At 37.4% G+C, this 21,950-nt stretch overlaps 1 protein-coding gene across 1 annotated transcript; it reads left to right on the top strand.

The window, feature by feature from the left end:
- Positions 1-1,396: 1,396 nt before the first annotated feature.
- Positions 1,397-2,131, top strand: LOC110803734 (pathogenesis-related protein PR-4). The gene is made up of 2 exons (XM_022009269.2): positions 1,397-1,711; positions 1,789-2,131. The coding sequence occupies exons 1-2, from the start codon at positions 1,448-1,450 to the stop codon at positions 1,951-1,953; spliced, it is 429 nt and encodes a 142-aa protein (XP_021864961.1). The 5' UTR covers positions 1,397-1,447; the 3' UTR covers positions 1,954-2,131.
- Positions 2,132-21,950: the final 19,819 nt, after the last annotated feature.

The following is a 21,950-nucleotide window of genomic DNA, read 5'->3' as shown; positions in this document are numbered from 1 at the left end:
CCATTTATTAATATTCATTATAAACATTTCTAAATTTAACTTATCAACATTAGTGTCTGTAGCTCAGCGGATAGAGTGTTTATTTCCTAACCAAAAGGTCGTGGGTTTGACCCCTAGCTGATGAATTTTTTTTTTTAACCATTTATAAATAGTACTACCTACGTGATTATAAACCGCTATCTCAGATAGCGGTTTACTTAAGTCAACCGCTACCTGAGATAGCGGTTTAGTGTCGCTTCGTTAAAAAAAAAAGAGACCGGTTTTAATGCTGACGTGGACGGTATGGTGGGAATTAAGTTAAAAAGTGGCGCATTTTGGGAATTTGACGTTCTTTAAACAATATTGAAGAAAATCGCTCTTTAATACTTCACTATCTTTTATCAAAATTGTTTATTCTCATTTACCCAACTCCATTGTATCTTATATTAATAAAATCAACTCAGTCTCTTTAAACTTTATGCTGGTCAAAGTGCATCATTGAACAAAATAGAGAGAGACTATATATAATACAACATAGTAATCCGTATATAGTTTTTTTCGTGCACGTGTCTAACACGTGATGGTTGTCTAGGGTGTACTTGTGTAGATTTAGATAGGGCTATTAATAATCTATCTATACCTAGTATTTAAAAAGCAAAAACCATAGATGATTAAATGACTCATGACATCCCATACTTTCATAATTTATTTTTTCAATTTTATCTTTATTGCTAAACCTTTTTATAATTTGCATAAAAAAGAGTAAAAATGTTGGTATAGCATTTCTTCAGTAGTTGAATACAATTGAGAAAGATCACATGTACGTGAGACAATTAAATTTGGAGTGCAGCAGCCATGAAATTATCATAAATCTCACCTGTTTCATTATTGTATTATTAACTAGCTAGGTGTAACCCAAATAATTGTGGTACTAATGAATAAGGAGTACTACGTAGGTAATAAACTAATAATCAATTAATTTGATTAACGTAGTTTTTTCTTGACTAACTAAGAAGCCTAACACGAATCTACCCGGGAAAGATAATGAGTTTGATCCCACGACCTCAAGGTTGTGAGACTCAACCATTACCATTAAGCCTAGCCTTGTACAATAGTGATTAAAGATGAACTTATAAGGACTGAAAGAGTGTACATTTACTATTCGACAACCTGCTCTCCATTTACTATACATAACCCCCTTTCCTACCGTTCTACGGCATTGACAACTTGACAAGAAAAATGTTGAATAAATAGAGTTGTTATTTTGGCTATCTAAAGTGATAAGGCTGCTAATACATACTTCGTACGGAGTACTACGTAATATTGCACGTACTAGAACATGTTTAGTACGACAATGGTTGTAACTGCCTCGAACTTAGAATTTTCAAACAAGACTGGCTATAAGAAGGCAACATTTTGTAGCAAAATTATCAAACAAATTATAAAACAAAATAAGTTAAGGAAAAAAATGGAGAGAAATAGTGTTTTAGTTAGTGTTGTGGTGTGCCTAGCATTAGCAGTTAGCTGTGCAGCACAAAGTGCAAGTAATGTAAGGGCAACTTACCATCTCTACAATCCACAAAACATTGGGTGGAATTATCTTACGGCAAGTGTGTATTGTGCAACATGGGACGCTAACCAGCCCTTGTCTTGGCGCCAACGTTATGGTTGGACCGCCTTCTGTGGCCCTGCTGGTCCTCGCGGTCAAGCTTCTTGTGGCAAATGTCTTAGGGTAAGCGTTTCCTATACTTTTTTATCAACATTAAATATTTGGAGTTTAAAAAGAAATGGATATGAATTTATGTGCAGGTAACGAACATGGCAACTGGAGCTGCAACAACAGTGAGAATAGTTGATCAGTGCAGCAACGGAGGGTTAGACCTTGATGTTAACGTGTTTAATCAAATTGACACCAACCGTCAAGGCCATGCTCAAGGCCACCTTCGAGTTAATTACCAATTTGTTAGTTGCTAATCACACTAACTCGCTAATGACTTTATATATATATATATATATATAGAGAGAGTCATTATGTTCCATGTAATAATTCAAAACTTGCTATAAGCTTTGATCGTTCACCCCGTCACCCGTACGTGTACCAGCTACATGAAATGAATAAAGAACATCTCATAACATAATTTATCCTGCCTGATTTAATTCTCATGTGCGAACGGCATGTCCCATATAACTTATATTTTTATTTTATTTTATTTTATTTTTTATGGGGTGTGAATGATCCGAGTTAAAAGGGCGGTACTAAATTATAAACGGGAGGAGAGATCTGAACCTATGAAACTATGTCTTAAGCCCTCGCCTTCTAATTAAATATTGATCAACTTATACAACATTTCAGATTTTATTTTTAGATTTTTTATATTATTGCTACTTGCAATGGGGAGTAGCTGGTCAATTACGTAGTAACACAATATGAACTTTGTAAATGTTTATGAATAAAGAACAACCAGTATAAACTCAGCATTATTCTTTCGCAATTTGGGTAGTACGTAGTATGTATAGAATTCGCTAAATGTGACATTTGGGCACGACTCCGTATAAATTAACCAACAAAACTACTCCCTCTGTCCCTTAATACTCGCTCTGTTTTGACCAGACACGCTTGCCAATGTACAACTTTGAACACCAATTTCTTTAACTACATATTATAAAAATTTATAAAAATATTAATATTTTCAAAATATATATATTAAGATGAAGCCAACAATATATTATATACTAACATTTGTTTTCATATACTAGAAATAAAATAGGGTCAAAGTGAATTATGTGAATAGTGCAAAAAGTCAAAACGGGTCGAGTATTAAGAGACGGAGGGAGTAATATTTTCATAACTTAAGCGTATGTTATCCTTGACGTTTTTGTGGATAAGTACCTTAGTTGGTAGAGTCTTGAGGAGATAGTACCCAAGACCTGGGATCATATCTCATCTATATCATTTGTCGTATTGCCTTCAGCGGCTCTCTTTACACCAAAAAAAATGAACACTTTATGTTTCCTAAGTTTTCTTTATCATATTGTAGACACCTAAATCGTGTCTACCCATTGGGATGATTACGATACCATTATCCTTAGTAGGCGGTTGGAGCAACTCCGTGCGGAAGTCCATATTGCTAAGAACATTTCAAAAATCCAAGAGCTATAATCCAATCCCCGAGGCCGTTCCCATTCCAGAACTCGGTACAAAATACAATTTCCAAAAATCAATTTCAAAATCCAAGTACAATCTCACCCAATGGACTATCCCATTAATTTTACAAGGCCTTTTCCAATCGAAATGACATTAAACAACCCAAATTTGGGCGCCGACCCACAAAACCGAGCAAGCCGGGCCTCGTCCCATAAAACCGAATTCAAAAACCCGAAACGGCTTGTTTTTAGATGCAAACCAAGCCTTAATCATCAAGCAAACACTATGTGCCAACTTCGTACAATTCGTACAAAGGTACACCATTACAAGCCAAAAGCAAGGACGACATCTTTCGTCCTTGTTTGGCAGCTTCTGCGCTGGACGCTGGTGTGGGCTGGCGTTTAGCAGCAAATTTTCCTATTTAAACCCCTAATTCTGAGCATTATGGGGAGGCAAAATCGAAAACACAACGTCGTACTACAAAAATTGCCACTCAAATCAAAATACAAAAATCCTCCAAAATCTCATACAATTTCAAAGTTCTAAGCAATTGGGAGCTCCAAAAAGAATTCTTGCCTAAACCTAACTAGGTAATTCCGAATCCCAACCCTAATCAATCATGTTTCCTTGATTTTCTCTTTCAAAAATGATTACTAAATTTGCACTTTTAATCTTAAAAGTGTCACTTACAACAATCATACATTTCTTACAAAATCCAAACTTTATGTGATACAAAAATGCAAACTTTCAAGATTCAATGATGTTCAAGGTTGTTTGTAATCACTTTCTTGAACTAGAATCATCTTCAAAATATGGAGTAATCAAAGATGATGCCTTTCTACTGTTTAAAGGTTTAATCTTTGAGATTCAAGACTCCACTTTTCAAATTTCAAGTTCAAGTTTCAAGATCCAATAATGTTTAGGGTTGTTTGTATTCACTTCCCTAAACTAGGATCATTTCAAAATAAGAGCATATCAAAGATCAAACCTTTTCAACATTAAAAGGTCCAATCTTTGAGATTCAAGACTCTTAAGTTCAATATTTCAAGTTCAAGTTCAATATTTCAAAGTTCAACATTTCAAGTTCAATATTTCAAAGTTCAACATTTCAAGTTCAATATTTTAAAGTTCAACATTTCAAGTTCAATATTTCAAGTCCAATATTTCAAGATTCAAACTTTTCAAGTTCAAGTTCTATGTGCAAAATCAAGGACACTTTGGGATGAACAACTTGTCCTAAATTTGAGATTTTTGGCTTTGAATCCGTGTCGAACGCACTTATTCTTAAGAAGTCGTTTGGCGTTCGGATCTCATGTCTTAAGTTCACTTTCAATATTGCAATTTCAATATCGCACCTTTCAATTACGCACTTTCAATTATGCAATTTCAATAACGCATTTCAATTCCGCACTTTCAATTATGCAATTTCAATAACGCATTTCAATTCCGCACTTTCAATTTTGCAACTTTACTTGCCTAGTCCTTCTAGGCAATGTGGTTTCCCACCTAGTCCATTTCTAGGTGGGGATGTATTTTACTAATTCTGAACTTATTTTCTATTGTGATTTTTCTTTACTTGTTTATTGCTTTCATCACCTCACATGCTAAATACAACAAAATACAAGGTTACACCACGCTTAACAAAGATAATTTCTTGGACAAACCGATCTTAGGTTCCCTGAAATTAACTTTAAAGCAAAGTGGTCACAATACAAAGTAGAAATTCTATTTGTTCTAAATTCAAACCCACATAGTCTAAACTAGGGTATTTTCGAAAATGTTGTGCCACGCATTTGAATTATTTTTAAAGCTCGCGAAATAAGAATCTCGTTCCCTTGCCCGGATCTCACCCATCCGTTTCTAAGATTCAATGCCTTATCCTAATAGAGTCACTTTTTGGTCTTTCCAAAGGAGACCCTAAATAATGTTTGGTGGCGACTCCTTCAAAAGACAAAGATACAAAGGTTCTAAAACCGCCCCCGTAGGAAGGGAAAAGGCAACAAAAATACCCTCTACACATATACGTACACGCTCCGTACTTTTTTAAGAGTTACAATTACTACTTTCGACCGCAGTTTTTTAGGAGTCACAATTCCATTTTTGATATTACATATCTACTCCCAATTGTTTATTACTTTTAGATCACCTTTCCCATGAGCCAGTTAAATCATAAATAATTTCAATATTTGGCAACTTTTACACTACGCCTGTTTTTTATACTTTCTTTTTTACACTTACATCATCATTACGAAGTATATCAAATTCAACTATGTTTCCTTAATGCTTGTGCCGATCAACATGTAACTCCTCAAAAAAATACAGATAGAGTAGTACTTGTAGGGTTATGAATAATACAAACAATATAATTCATGCGGAAAAACCATAAAGCCAGGAATCCAAATTAATTTCCACATAGTCAATTAGCATAATTTAGGTTACATATAATGTGATGCGTGCCTTCCCTAGCTGCTCCCGAACCGAACAAGAACAAGTCTTTAGAGCTCCAAGTGTCGCCCCATCTGCCTTAGGTTCAACCAACTAGGATATTACAAAGGTTTTATGCACTCGGTTTAGGCTATAAACTATGTTCTCCCTTGAACACAATCTAAGTAAAGAATATGATTTTGGTGTATTGAATTATGAGGGCTAGCCTCATATTTATAGAGTAGGAAATAATAAATTTGAGTCTCACTAGAAAAACAATTACCAATCCTATTAGTATTGAAATTCTTAACCAATTAGAATTGTCGCAATAATTAAACTCTTAATTAATCCAATTCTAGTAAGACTAGGAAAACTAATACTTAAAGCCAAAGTTGAGACTAAGTAATCGGACATTGCTTGAAGCCCAAGACGAAACAACCAACGCAACCACAAGGGCCACGCTGGCGCGCGTGCCTGGCTAGGCCCAAATGCAGTCGCTGCTGGCCCAAGGCCCAGCACGCGCTGCATTTTGGCCTTGGCCATGTACGCTGCTGCTTGCCTTGGCTCGTTGTGGCCCACAGCGCTCCAGGCCCATCGCACACGGCTGGGCTTCGCGCCTAGTGTTATGCGCTCGGCCTTTTGCTTGTTGAGCGATTGGCCGACTCGCTTGCCGGCTTGTCGCTCGTCGAGCTTCCGATTTGTTTTCCGATTCCGGAATCTATTTTCGTTTCGAACAAATATTTACGTTTCCGTTAATATTTTCGATTCCAGATATAATTTCCCATTCCGAAAATATTTTCGATTCCGGTAATATTTCCGTTTCCGGTAATATTTTCGATTCCGACAATATTTCTCTTTCCGATAATATTTTCCGATACGAACCATGTTTTCGTTTCCTGGAAACATCTACGTCTTGGATAATATTTATATTTCCATCATGAACCATATTTCCGTTTCCGGCAATATCTTCATTTTCGGAATATTATTTACTTAATTTGCCTTTTGTCGATTTCAGCTCCCACTGAAACCGAGATCCGGCATTTCCGAATGATCATAAATAGAGTACTTAATGAATAATATATTCACTTAAATAATTGATCCGTTCATGTGCTATCTGTGTGACCCCACGGGTTCAGTCAAGAATAAGTTGTGGATTAATGTTATCAACTCCACTTGAACTGAAGCGACCTCTAGCTAGGCATTCAGTTCACTTGATCTCCCCGAATTATTAACTTGTTAATTAATACTGAACCGCATGTATTAGACTTAGCATTAAATGCATAAATGCAAACTTGGACCAAGGGAATTATTTCCTTCAGTCTCCCACTTGTCCTTAGGGACAAGTGTGCATTTCCTAATTCCTTTGTCGCTTGATTCCTTCTCATGAACATAAGGTAAGAGTAGTCATCCTTATTATGTCCAGAGGTATTTCTCGATTTCAGAGTTCAACTGGTCAATAAACAGATAATCATAGCCTATGATTCATCTGAGCACGGCCATGCGTTTTTCAGGTTCTAGCTCTCCGAGTGGCCTTGTACAACTTTCGACATCTCATCCCTCTTACAGTAAATTTTCATAGGTATGTCCGATACTAATCTTCTCAAGTAAGTATCTATGCAAATGATTGCGACATTTCCATGTCCACATAGTTTAAGAAACAGAACTACTAGTCATCTTGCATTCTAGTCGTCTAGTGTCTTCTATGCGTCCACCTTTATAGAAAACTTCCGGCCAGGGACCATTTTCAACTTTTGAAATTCAAGTTCACTTGATAGAAATTTCTTAGTCACAGGACTGGTCCTGACAGCCTATCTTGAATATATTGTCAAAATTGAAAGGACTCATCATTTAATAAACCACAAAATTAAATGGAAAAATTAATTCTATTCACTTCTATGAATGGTTAACCAAAATGTTTAACAAAGTATTAAACTCTAAAACTTTAAAACATTTATTAGGGACATCAAAGCCATTCTCCAACATGCTTGATTCCCATAGCTGCAGTGTGCGAGTTGTCCTTTGCTTGCGGCAGAGGTTTAGCTAATGGATCTGAGATGTTGTCGTCAGTTCCAATCTTGTTTATCTCGACTTATTTTCTCTCCACGAACTCTCGTAGAAGGTGAAAGCTACAAAGTACATGCTTGACTCCCTGGTGGTGTCTAGGCTCCTTTGCCTGTGCAATAGCTCCATTATTGTCACAATATAGAGCTATTGGCCCTTTAATGGAGGGGACTACACCAAGTTCACCTATGAACTTCCTTAGCCAAATAGCTTCCTTTGCTGCTTCATGTGCAACAATGTACTCTACTTTAGTTGTAGAATTTGCAATGGTGCTCTGTTTAGCACTTTTCCAGCCTACTGCACCTCCGTTGAGGCAGAAGACAAACGCAAACTGTGATATGAAATCATCTTTGTCAGTTTGTAAACTTGCGTCCGTATAGCCTTTAACAATTAATTTATCATATTCACCATACACCAGGAAATCATCTTTGTGCCTTTTCAGGTACTTCAGAATGTTCTTAGCACTGAGTCCAATGTGCCTCTCCTGGGTCTGACTGGTATCTGCTCGTAGCACTGAGTGCGTACGCAACATCCGGGCGTGTACATATCATAGCATACATTATTGAACCAATCAATGATGCATATGGAATCCCATTCATTCGTCTTCGCTCATCCAGTGTTTTTGGGCAATGAGTCTTTCTTAGAGTCATTCAATGAGACATGGGTAGGTATCCTCGCTTCGAGTTAGCCATATTGAACCTTTCAAGCACCTTACTGATATAAGTGCTTTGACTAAGTCCAATCATGTTTTTAGATCTATATCTGTAGATCTTGATGCCCAGTTTGTACTGTGCTTCTCCTAGATCCTTCATCGAAAAACATTTCCCAAGCCAAATCTTGACAGAGTTCAACATAGGAATGTCATTTCCGATAAGTAATATGTCGCCGACATACAACACTGGAAAGAAATTTTTCTCCCACTGACTTTCTTGTATACACAAGATTCATTTGCATTCTTGACGAAGCCAAAGTCACTGACTGCTTCATCAAAACGTATATTCCAGCTCCTTGATGCTTGCTTCAATCCATAAATGGATTTCTTAAGCTTGCATACCTTTTTAGCATTCTTTGGATCCTCAAAACCCTCAGGCTGTGTCATAAACACAGTTTCTGTTAAAACGCTGTTTAAGAAAGTGGTTTTGACATCCATCTGCCATATTTCGTAATCGTAATATGCAATGATTGCTAACATTATCCGAATAGACTTTAGCATTGCAACTGGTGAAAAGGTTTCATCATAATCCACACTATGGACTTGCCTGTATCCTTTTGCAACCAATATAGCTTTGAAAACTTCTAGTTTCCCATCCTTGTCCTTTTTCAATTTGAAAACCCATTTGCTTCCTATAGCTTGGTAGCCATCTGGAAAATCGACCAAATCCCAAACTTGGTTTTCAAACATGGAGTCTGATTCAAATTGCATGGCTTCTTGCCACTGCTTGGAGCTAGGGCTCGTCATAGCTTGTTTATAAGTTGTAGGCTCATCGCTTTCCAGTAATAGAATTTTATGGCTCTCATTCGTCAAAATACCTATGTATCTTTCTGGTTGAGACCTATATCTCTGTGATCTACGCGGGGTTACATTTCTAGTTGCTTCTTGATTCTCACCAGATACTTCTAAAGATCTCTGAGTTGCAACCTGAATGTCATCTTGACCATTCTCTAGAGTTTGTTGTTCCTCTCGAATTTCTTCGAGGTCTACTTTTCTCCCACTTGTCATTTTGGAAATGTGATCCCTTACCAAAAATATACGATCTCGAGCAACAAACACCTTGTTCTCAAATGTATTGTAGAAGTAATACCCCTTTGTTTCCTTTGGGTAACCCACAAGGATACATTTTTCAGATTTCGGTTGAAGTTTGTCTGAAATTAATCGTTTGACGTATACTTCACAACCCCCAAATCTTAAGAAAAAACACCTTTGGAGGCTTTCCAAACCATAACTCATATGGAGTCTTTTCGACAGCTTCAGACGGAGCTTATTTAGTGTGAGTGCAGTTGTATTTAGTGCATGTCCCCAAAATTCTATTGGAAGTTCGGCCTGACGCATAATTGGTCAAACCATGTCTAGAAAGGTCATGTTCCTCCGTTCTGACACACCGTTCCATTGAGGTGTTCCAGGAGGAGTCAATTCTGACAAGATTCCACAATCTTTCAGATGGTCATCAAATTCATAGATAAGATATTCACCGCCTCTATCAGACCGTAGTGCTTTAATCTTCTTTCCTAATTGATTCTCTACTTCACTATGAAATTCCCTGAATTTGTCAAAGGACTCAGACTTATGCTTCATTAGGTAGACATAACCATATCTATTGAAGTCATTAGTGAAAGTGATAAAGTAGCTGAAACCACCTCTAGCATTTGAACTCATTGGTCCACATACATCTGCATGGATTAATCCCAATAGATTAGTTGCTCTTTCTCCAAATTTAGAGAAAGGTTGCTTTGTCATTTTGCCAAGTAAGCATGATTCACACTTACCAAAATCCTCTAAGTCAAATGGTTCTAGAATTTCTTCTTTCTGAAGTTTTTCTATGCGTTTCATGTTTATATGGCCTAATCGACAATGCCACAGATAGGTGAGATCCGAATCATTCTTTTTGGCCTTTTTGGTATTTATGTTATAAACTTGTTTGTCGTGATCTAGCACATAAAGTCCATTGACTAATCTAGCAGATCCATAAAACATCACTTTAAAATAAAACGAGCAACTATTGTATTTTATTATAAAGCTAAATCCCATAGCATCTAAGCAAGAAACATAAATGATGTTTTTAGTAAGACTTGGAACATGGAAACATTCTTCAAGTTCCAAAACTAGCCCAGAGGGCAACGACAAATGATAAGTTCCTACAGCTAATGCAGCAATCCTTGCTCCATTTCCCACTCGTAGGTCGACTTCACCCTTGCTTAACCTTCTACTTCTTCTTAGTCCCTGTATATTGGAACATAAGTGTGAGCCACAACCTGTATCTAATACCCAAGAAGTTGAATTAGTAAGTATACGGTCTATAACGAAAATACCTGAAGATGGAACGACGGTTTCGTTCTTCTGATCTTCCTTTAGCTTCAAGCAATCTCTCTTCCAATGCCCCTTCTTCTTACAATAGAAGCATTTAGACTCAGAAGTGGGTTGGCTCACCTTCTTCTTTTCAGACTTGGTGCCGCCAGTTTCCTTAGTTGGGCTGGCTTTCTTTCCACCCTTCTTAGCATTCCTCTTCTTTCCAGATTCCATAAGCACATCCTTCTTATCACTTTTGACCGTCTTTCAGCGGTCTTGAGCATACCATGAAGCTCAGTGAGAGTTTTTTCCATACTATTCATTCTGTAGTTCAGTTTGAACTGATCATACCCGCTATGAAGAGAGTGGAGGATGGTGTCTACATCGATTTCTTGAGAGAACTGCTGATCCAGACGACTCATATTCTCAATTAATCCAATCATCTTGAGAACATGTGGACTTACGGGCTCTCCCTTCTTGAGCTTGGTGTCAAGAATTTTCCTATGAGTCTTGAATCTTTCGACTCGAGCCAAATCTTGGAACATGTTCTTCAACTCACTGATGATCGTGAAAGCATCTGAGTTGATGACCGTTTTCTGTAGATCTGAACTCATGGTTGCAAGCATTAGACATTTTACATCCTTGTTGGCCTCAATCCAACGATTGAGGGCTGCTTGAGTGGCCCCATCGCCCGCGGCTTTGGGGCATCGCCTCTTCCAGGACATACTCCTTTTCTTCCTGCATAAGAACTATTTGCAAGTGCCTTTGCCAGTCAAGGAAGTTTTTCTCGTTCAACTTCTCCTTTTCGAGAATTGATCGGATGTTGAATGAATTGTTGTTTGCCATAGTTAATTCTACAATTTAAAAGAATAAACAAATAAATAACCACTCATACATTTTCTTAATAAACTTAAATTCTAGCATACATGCATAATTAAAAATAAGCATTTTATTTGAGTTTTTGTGTTCCGACAGGTGTGAATAAAATGAATCCAAGATCCTTAAATCATTGAAGAATTAAGCACATTATGTATTTTGACTCAATTATAAAATATTTTAGGTTAACAAATCCTTTGCTAATAGTCTAGCAACTACTCTTGGTTGATAGGTACGTCTAAGAACTTATTAGGTAAACCTATCCCACTTGCCACGACATAAAAGGACTCCTTACTTATATCGTCGAGTTTTACCAAAACTAACATGTACTCAAAACTATTTTGTACCTTACCCCTTTAGAATCAATAAGTAACACCTCCCTATGGCAGAAAACTATTACTAGATTGATGTAAAGGTTATCCAAGTAAGCATTATTTTGGCATGGCACCTTTTAACTCAATTTTAAAGTTTGGAACTTAGGGCTCTTACTATGTTGGTTAGATTTTAGGTGAACTAAAATCCTTAATCATGAAACATAATCAAGCCACAATCTCATGCATAATTTTAAGACATATTTAAAGCAATAACTAACTTAAAACATGCAAAATATTTAAATGTGATCTAGTATGGCCCGACTTCATCTTGAAGCTTCAACTTCAAACTCCGTCTTGAAAATGGATTGGAAACTCTGTCTTGAATTTCACCAGGGGAGACGCCATTTTCTTCAAATAGGATATGCTATAATTAAACTAATTAAAACTATTTGATGATACGCAGACCATATTTAAATAAAAACTTTGGTGCATTAGACCAATTTTACATTCAAATTAATGGTACGCATACCATATTTACTATCCTATTTGGGTCATACTAGTCACTTTCCACAACCCGCAAAATAGTACATTTACAATGTACCATTCATCCATTCATTTATCAATGAATGACCCACACAGCAAGTTAGAAGAAAAATATGCATCACATAATCATTTGCCACAACTAATCAAAGATTCCAATAATCTACCAATTATTTAACCTTATTAATTCTAATTGAGTTGTTAACCTTAAAGGAATAAAGACCTAATCAAGAGTTTAATGATTAAATCTCCCACTAAAACCAAGAATTTACATGCTTTACTAATTTTAAACATAAAATTGTATTTCCTAGTCCAACCGGAAACTTACAAATTTAATTAAAATTTAAAGCTCACATAAAATTAATTTTAAATCCCTTTATCATTTTCTAGTTGATTAGAGTTAATTAATTATAACTTTACCAAGGTTTTAATTTTATTAAAATAATTAGCATAAAATAAATAATAATAATAATTAAATTAATCAAAATTAAATTCCGAGAAAAATTAAAATTACGGAATTAAATTTAATTAAAATCGTTGTTCAACCGAAAATTAAAAAACGAAACAAGTCATTTGGGCCAAGGCAAGCCTCATGGGCACAAGGTCCATGCCTTGCCAAGGCTGTTGCGTCGCAAGAGCTGACCGCACACATGGCCGAGGCCATCGCACAGCCAAGCCCCTTGCCAGCGCTCGTTGGCTCGATGCCATCGCTCGCAGTCAATGCTGCTTGCTACTTATGCGCGCATGGCACGAGGGCATTCATCAATGCCTCGTCGCCATCGCTCGCTGGGCACAACACGGGGATGGGAGACGCGCATGGCTCGAAGGCCATCGCTCGTTGCCTCGACGCCAGCGCTCGATGGGCGTGTGCACGCGTTGCCCTTTCGCCTTGCTCGATCACCCGCAAAACACACACCGCACATGCCCTGTATCCGCGTGCACATGCTCGTGCCTTGCTCGCTGCCTAGTACCGCATGGGCGACGAGCTCCCTTGCTCATCGTCGCATTCCCGCACTATGCAACACCCCTTAAGGGTAACATTCAGCTTCCATTGCTTCGTGCGTGCAAGATTGTGAATGATTCATAAAAAAAACTTTTATATTTACATTTAACGACAAATTAATAACTCATAGAAGTATTAATTTCACTAAATTTAGGCGAAAAATCGAAAATTAATTAGTCAAATTAATTTTCGATTACATGATTTCTTAGGGATTAAAATCTAGGTCATAAATTTTTTTAAATTGTCAACTTTAACAAATTTTATGGTGGTTTTTAATCATAGGATCCTAATTAAAATATCAATTAATTATGAAAATCAAAACAAATTCTAAATTATTTGAAATTCAACAAATTAATTATAATTACAAATTAGGTTGTATAATTAACAAAATTAGACATTAAAATTGTTAAACATATACAATAGGTCAATCATAAATTCAAGATTTACATACATGATTCGCAAATATTTAATTTAACATCATAAAACTTACAAATTTTGCATTCGAAAAACTAAAACCTCCGAAAAGTCATAGTTAGACTTTGATTTTGGGAATTCTGGTTCGGCATCAAATCTCTGATTTTTTTCAAAATTTTAAAAAGTTGTTTACATGAGAAATTCACTATAAAAACATAAGATTCCTGCGAACATATAATCAAATAATCGCACGAATTTGCAATTTATTACAATCCCGAAATTAATCACCCCTTTAATTCATTGCAAATTTATAAAATTTAATCCATGTTAACTATAATTGATTATGGAATTAATTAGAGGCTCGTGATACCACTGTAGGGTTATGAATAATACAAACAATATAATTCATGCAGAAAAACCATAAACCCAGGAATCCAAATTAATTGCCACATAGTCAATTAGCATAATTTAGGATACATACAATGTGATGTGTGCCTTCCCTAGCTGCTTCCGAACCGAACAAGAACAAGTCTTTAGAGCTCCAAGTGTCTCCCCTCCATAGAAAGTCCACAACACGTTCAAATCCGCCTTAGGTTCAACCAACTAGGATATTACTAAGGTTTTATGCACTCGGGTTAGGCTATAAACTATGTTCTCCCTTGAACACAATCTAAGTAAAGAATATGATTTTGGTGTATTGAATTATGAGGGCTAGCCTCATATTTATAGAGTAGGAAATAAGGAATTTGAGTCTCACTAGGAAAACAATTACCAATCCTATTAGGATTGAAATTCTTAACCAATTAGAATTGTAGCAATAATTAAACTCTTAATTAATCCAATTCTAGTAGGACTAGGAAAACTAATACTTAAAGCCAAAGTTACTTGGCGACTAAGTAATCAGACATTGCTTGAAGCCCAAGACGAAACAACCAACGCAACCACAAGGGCCACGCTGGTGCGCGTGCCTGACTAGGCCCAAATGCAGTCGCTGCTGGCCCAAGGGTCAGCACGCTTTGTAGTTTGGCCTTGGCCATGTGGGTTGCTGCTTGTCTGGGCTCGTTGTGGCCCACAACCCTCCAGGCCCATCGCACATGGCTCGGTGTTGGTGCTGGGCTTCGCGCCCAGTGTTGTGCGCTCGGCCTTTTGCTTGTCGAGCGATGGGCCGGCTCTCTTGCCCGCTTGTCGCTCGTCGAGTTTCTGATTCGTTTTTCGATTCCGGAATCTATTTCTGTTTCGAACAAATATTTACGTTTCCGTGAATATTTCCGATTCCGGAAATAATTTCCTATTCCGACAATATTTCTGATTCTGGTAATATTTCAGTTTCGGGCAATATTTCTATTTCCGATGATAATGGATTAATGTTTCATTTAAAAAAAAATACATCAACTTCAACCTATAGCGATTTTCATCAATAAAAAATTATTTTTATATAAAAAGTTAACAACAAATTCTTTGAAAAAATTTATTTGCAACAAGAATTAAAAATATTTTCATGTATATATAACATTTATATTAAAATTTGGGTGAAAAATGTATTAAAGGATGGATGCATGGATGATAAATGATGTAGCAAGAGTCATCTGTATCCGACCCGATCTGTCATTCGTATCTCATTCGTGTAGTTTGGGTATTCGTCATTTGATAATTGTGGGTGGATCGGATAAATGGATATCCATTTAATATTGGCATCTCTGCATATACTTCGTATCTACTATCGTACTGTTTTTATTCTTGAAAAACTTCATTGGTAGTTAGATCTTAGACTCTAACAGCTTGTTTGGCCAAACTTCAGTTCTAAATCAATACCAGTATCGTAGTTCCTATACATCAAAAGTACTTTTGTAGACTGTTTCTAGAGATATTAATTGCAAGATCGGATGGTAAGAGCATTGACTTCTGAAAAAGAAACTAGGCTTTCTCATCTCCGATTGCATATTCGGTCACCATCCCTTTGCCTCTACCTAGCCAAAAAGTGATAGATTTTATCAATTTGGATAAACAATAGGATGAGGCTAAGCTTGAGTAACTTTTACCTCCTTGTTTAATTAGCCGCCAAAATATTATGAATCCCGATTCCTATAAACAAGATCCCAAATAAATTATATTGGCGTCCTAACACAAGTGGCACTTTCACCACTAAATCAGCAACCTACTTCATTCAAGGGCTTTCTTTAACTCAAGATGACAAGGTCAGTTTCAGTTGGATTTGGAAGTTAAATGTCATTCCAAAAATTTATAATAATTTATGAAAAATATGCAATGATGTTCTTCCTTCAAATGAAAGATTGATTAGAAGTCATGTAGCTAGCAGTCCCCCACTAATGTCAATTCTGCTCTCACCACACCGAATACAACTCTTATCTCATTTTTTACTACCCTTATTAAGTAGATCTACTTGAAAAGCTCCATCACTCCCAAGGTTGGCCTAGTTTCTCTTTTATACTAGAGAATTTGATCCATGTGCATGAAAAATTCATTGGGTTGTGGAGATACATCAATAAGCTACAACAAGATTCAACGCGCTACACTCAGATACCTCCATCTTGTTTGCAGAACGTCGACTCTAGAAAAGAAGTCAAGTGTGCTATAGCTTTGGGATACTAAATATTGATCATTGAAGGGGACAATTTGGTGGTCATTGACTAGCTAGCTTGTGTTATTAATTTATGGAGAATGGGATCTTCTGAACTCCTTATTAATGGAGATTACGTGCAAGTTTAGGTCATAATACTAACCTACACCAATCTCTGAAATGGGGAAGAAGAAAACTAATGCACAACAATCAGCGTCAGGGAAAAATTCGGAACTATCTGGGTATCCTAGGGTCTCAAATAATTTCAGAGATGGTCAGCAATCAACTCCTCAAGTAATTCCGATGGAGACGATGAGTTCTAGGCTATAGATTGGTGGGGCGGTTCCACCGCATCCTAGAGTTGGGGTAGTTTCACCAAAGATTCAGGCAGCAATTAACGCTCTCGAGATGTATTGGAAACTCCCGATGGCACCACCAATAAAGGAACAACAATTCACACTCCTGCTCCAGTGGTGGGTGTCGTTAACCAGTCGGCATCGGGGCTTCGAAGGGACATCGTGGCTAATGAATTCCATGTTTATATTTAGAGTATTATCATAGCATTTGATAAAGCACAAGACTAATATATTACCCCCCTCTACGGAGATCGGCAAGGGCCGACTAATACTCATCCTAGTGTGGCTCGGAGACTTCAATTTGGGAAAAATCAAAACGGAGCAGTTTGGAACTATTTTTTTCAGGTAACAAACTTTCCTCGAAAGGGGCTTCTCTTGAATTTGTCCCTCCTGTTATTAAAGATTCTAAATCTGTTGCATTGTTGGAAAAAGCAGAAATAGAAAAGATGTCCGAAATTTGATGTACTACTATTATTATGTATGTAATGGGAGAGACTCCCTCCATTAGAGAAATTTTGAGATACATAGCTTCTGAGTGGAATCATGTTAGCAAACCTCGAGTTTACCTTCATGATGAAGGTTTTTTTTGTTTTATTAAATTCCAGTCTATTGCTGATAAGAATGAAGTCTTGTTTTCTGGCCCTCACATGTTTAATAATAAACATATTATTGTTAAAAGTTGGACCCTAACTTCAATTTTCATGAAGAAGTCTTAAGAGTCGTGTTGTTATGGCGACTACCAAATCTTTCTTTAAATTGTTGGAGCCCAAGTTCTTTGAGTAGAATAGGAAGTGTGATTGGCATTACGCTATTTGCTGATGAGTGCACCACAAATCAACAAAGAGTTTCTTTTACTCGCTTGTTGATTGAAGTGGATGTTGCTCACACACTCCCTTACATTATCTTGGTTGAAGATCTATATGGTATTGTTGTTTAGCAAAGGGTGTTATTTGACTAGAGACCTGCTTTTTGCCAAAAGTGTCGGAAAATAGGACATGATTATACTATTCGTGCCAAACTCAAACACTCTCCAAACAAGCCTGCCAAAATGATGCTAAAGTGGATTCTTAGGAATCAAAAATTGGCCCGTAAAACAATATTAGAACCTGTTATACAAAATGTAGCCCCCCTGTTATTGAGTAGATTGGCAGTGAAAGTGAGGAAGAAGTTGACCATGTTACCGATAAGCATCAACATCATTATGAGGCAGAAGGATGAACCATCTATAGAAAGAAAAAGGGGTCTCTTCGAAAGAACTTTGCCTCAAGTCCTAGTGCTCCTATGACACCTATTATGGAGAATGTAGGGAGTGTTGGGGAGGAAGAGGATGGTCCAATCTGAAGGAAATAATGCCCTTGGTCCAAGTATGCATTCTATGTTAAGTCTAATAAATGCGGTTCAGTATTAATTAACAAGTTAATAATTCAGTGAGATCAAGTGAGCTGAATGCCTAGCTAGAGGCCGCTTCAGTTCAAGTGGAATTAATGATATTAATCCACAGCTTACTCTTGACTGAACCCGTAGGGTCACACAAATAGTACGTAAACGAATCAAGTATTTAATAGCATTAAATACTCCATCTATGAATATTCGGAACCGACGGATCTTGGTTTCAGTGGGAGCTAAGATCGTCACAGGCAAGGAATGAATACTCCGGAAACGATGATATTGCCGGAAACGGAAATATGGATCGTATCGGAAATATAAATATTATCCAAGTCGTAGATGTTGCCGGAAACGGAAACATGGTACGTGTCGGAAAATATTATCGGAAATGGAAATATTGCCAGAATCGGAAATATTGCCGGAAACGGAAATATTGTCAGAATCGGAAATATTACCGGAATCGGAAAATAATTCCGGAAACGGAAATATTAAATATTTGTTCGAAACGGAAATTAATTCCGGAATCGGAAATATTAAATATTGTTCGTATCGGAAATGAATTCCGGAATCGGAAAATTTAATCGGAAGCGCATCGTACGAATAAGCATCGGACGAGGCCTGCCGGACGAGGCCCAGCACGAAGCCAGGCCATCGCCCAGCAAGCCAAGCGCGCCGCACAAACAGCAAGGCCAGGCCCAGCAGGCTGCGCGCAGCGCGCAGCGCGCACAGCGCGCACAGCACGCGCAGCGCGCAGCGCGCACAGCGCGCACAGCACGCGCAGCGCGCAGCGCGCACAGCGCGCAGCGCGCGCGGGCGCTGAGTGGGCTGCTGCTCGCGCACACGCATGGAGCCCATCGTGGCTGCCGTGCGTGTGTGTGCAAGTGTTTGTGTTCGTGCACGTTTCCTAAAACATGCAGAGTTCGGTTAATGATTAAATTCCTAATTCTATTTGATAAATTAATTAAATTAGAGTTCTTGTAGGATTCTAGGTTTAATTAATTTGTATCTGAATAGGATTTCGATTCCCTTTCCATACCGCTATAAATATGAGGCTAGGGCTCACAATTTATAACACAAGTTTAAAAGTATTCAAAGTGAGTTTTTGAGAGAAAAATTTAGTCACACATTTGCCTATAAAGTGCCGAAAATAATAGTACCTTAAGGGCGATTCTAGTTGGTCAATCTTAAGGCGGATCCGGACGTGCTGTGGACTATCTACGGAGGGACGACACTTGGAGTCCTAAAGACTTGTTCTTGTTCGGTTCGGGCGCAGCTAGGGAAGGCACGCAACAAAGAGTATGCATCTAATCTATGCTAAATGATTATGTGTAAATAATATGTTTTCCTGGGTTTATGGTTTTTTCCGCATGATTTATGAATTGTCATATGTATCATAACCTAACAGTGGTATCACGAGCCCCTTATTATTTTCATAATCTAAATTGCATGAACATGGTTAAATATTACAAATTTGCAAGAATTAAAAGGGGTGATTAATTTTCGTAATTGTTAATTAATTGCAAATTGCGTTTATTTAATTATACGTACGCAGTTTTTCGGCAGTTTCTTCGTTACTCATCCGTATTGAGTGATTTTTGTGTCAATTCCGCATGTAAAAGGCATTCTAAAATTTTGACAAAAATAGTGTTTTTCTGCCGAACCCAGAATTCTCAAATTCGAAGCCTAACTATGACTTTTCGAAGGTTTTAGTTTTTCGAATGCAAAATTTCGTAAATTTAAGATGTTAAATTAAATATTTGTGATTCTTGTTGATAAATCTTGAATTTTTGATTGACCTACTGCATATGTTTAACAAGTTTGAATGCCTAGTCTTGTTAATTATGCAATCTAATTATTAATTATGATTAATTTGTTGAAAAATTAGAATAATTTAGAATTAATTTGATTTTCATAATTAATTGTAATTTAATTAGAAACCTATGATTAAAAACCACCATAAAAATTGTAAATTTACGATAAATTTTAAATTTTTATGACCTAGACTTGAATCCATAACAATCGGAAATCAATTGGATAATAAATTTTCGATTTTTCGCCCTAAAATTATGAAATTAATATTATTTATTAATTTGTCATTAATTTTAAATATAAATTTTAAATTTTTATGCGATTCGTTCATAAAACTTGCACGCACGAAGCAATGGACGCTTCGTGTTACCCTTAAGGGGTGTTGTATAATGCGGGCATGCGACGACGAGCAAGGGAGCTCGTCGCCCATGCGGCACGAATGCAATGAGCAAGGGCGTAGTGCACGAGCACAAGGCAGCAGCCCTGCCTTGTGTCGTGTGCCACGACCAATGGACGAATCGGCATGGGCGTAGGGCGAGCCAAGGCAGTCGCGTGTGGGCAGCAAGCGAGCTGCGCCACAACGCGCGCTGCCTCGCACAAGAGCGCGCAGCCTCGCGCGCAGCGAGCGCAAGCTCGCGTGCCACGAGCGCTGCGCCTAGCATTGCTCGCGCGCACAGCGAGCGATGTCGGCCAGCACAGCGAGCGATGTCGCCCGCCCAGCGAGCGATGTCGCCCGCCCGGCGAGCGATGGCTCGCGCGCCCAGCGAGCGATGTCGCGCGCCCAGCGAGCGATGTCGCGCGCGCACTGCGAGCGATAGCCCGCGTGAGATGAGCGCTGGCGCGCGCAGCGAGCACCAATGCGTGCGGAGGCTTGCGATAGGGATGCAGCAGCTATGCGACGAGCGCATGGGCTGCGCGCACATGGCCAGCAATGGCTGTGTGCGTGCGGCCCATGGGCGTGCTACGCGTAGGGTGTTTGCGTTACGATTAGATCGTTTTGAATGTTTAATTTGAAAATTTCAGTTCACGTAATTTTAATTAATTTTAAAATTAATAATTTAAATTATTTTCTTGGATTTTAATTTTGAATATTATAATTATAATAAATGTTATTTATTCTAATTATTTTACTAAAATTAAAATCATGAATTAATTTAAATACGACTGAAATTAAATTAAACTTTTTGGATTCAATTATAAATTTATATGAGCTTTAAATTTTAATTAAATTTGTATGTTTCCGGTTAGACTAGAAATACATTTTTATGTTTAAAATTGGTAAAGCATATGAATTTATTGGTTTAAGTGGGAGCGCTTTTTAGTCATAAACTCTTGATTAGGTCTACAAATCCTTAAGGTTAAAACAACTTGATTAGAATTAATAAGGACTGAATAATTGGTAGATTATTGGTGCCCTTGATTAATTGCTGCAAATATTTACGTGATGCATAATGTGTTTTACTAACCAGCTATGTGGGCCATTCATGATAATGAATGGGTGAATGGTATATATTGTATATGTACTGTTTTGCAGGTTATGAAGTGACTAGTATGGCCCAAATAGGATAGAAAATATGGTCTGCGTACCATTAATTTGAATGTAATTGGTCTAAAGTACCAAAGTTATTTTTTCAATTCAAATATGGTCTGCGTACCATCAAATAGTTATAATTAGTTATAGCTTATCCTATTTGAAGAAAATGGTGCCTCCCACGGAGATTTTCAAGACGGACTTTGAAGTTAAAGCTTCAAGATGAAGTCGGGCCATACTAGATCACATTTATCTTATGCATGCTTTAAGTTATTTATTGCTTTAAATATGTCTTAAATATGCATAAGATTGTGGCTTGATTATGTTGCATGATTAAGGATTTTAGTTCACTTAAAATCTAACCAACATAATAAGAGCCTTAAGTTCCAAACTTAAAAATTGAGTTAAAAGGTGCCATGCCAAAATATACACTTGCTTGGATATCCTTTACATCAATCTAGTAATAGTTTTCGCTCAGCGAGGTGTTACTTATTGGTCCTAAAGGGGCAAGGTACACAAATAATTGTGAG

This window comes from Spinacia oleracea, chromosome 4, assembly GCF_020520425.1.
Source record: "Spinacia oleracea cultivar Varoflay chromosome 4, BTI_SOV_V1, whole genome shotgun sequence".
Taxonomy (NCBI): Eukaryota; Viridiplantae; Streptophyta; class Magnoliopsida; order Caryophyllales; family Amaranthaceae; genus Spinacia; species Spinacia oleracea.
Note: the sequence above shows the minus strand (reverse complement) of the source record. Positions and strands in the feature narration are given on the sequence as shown.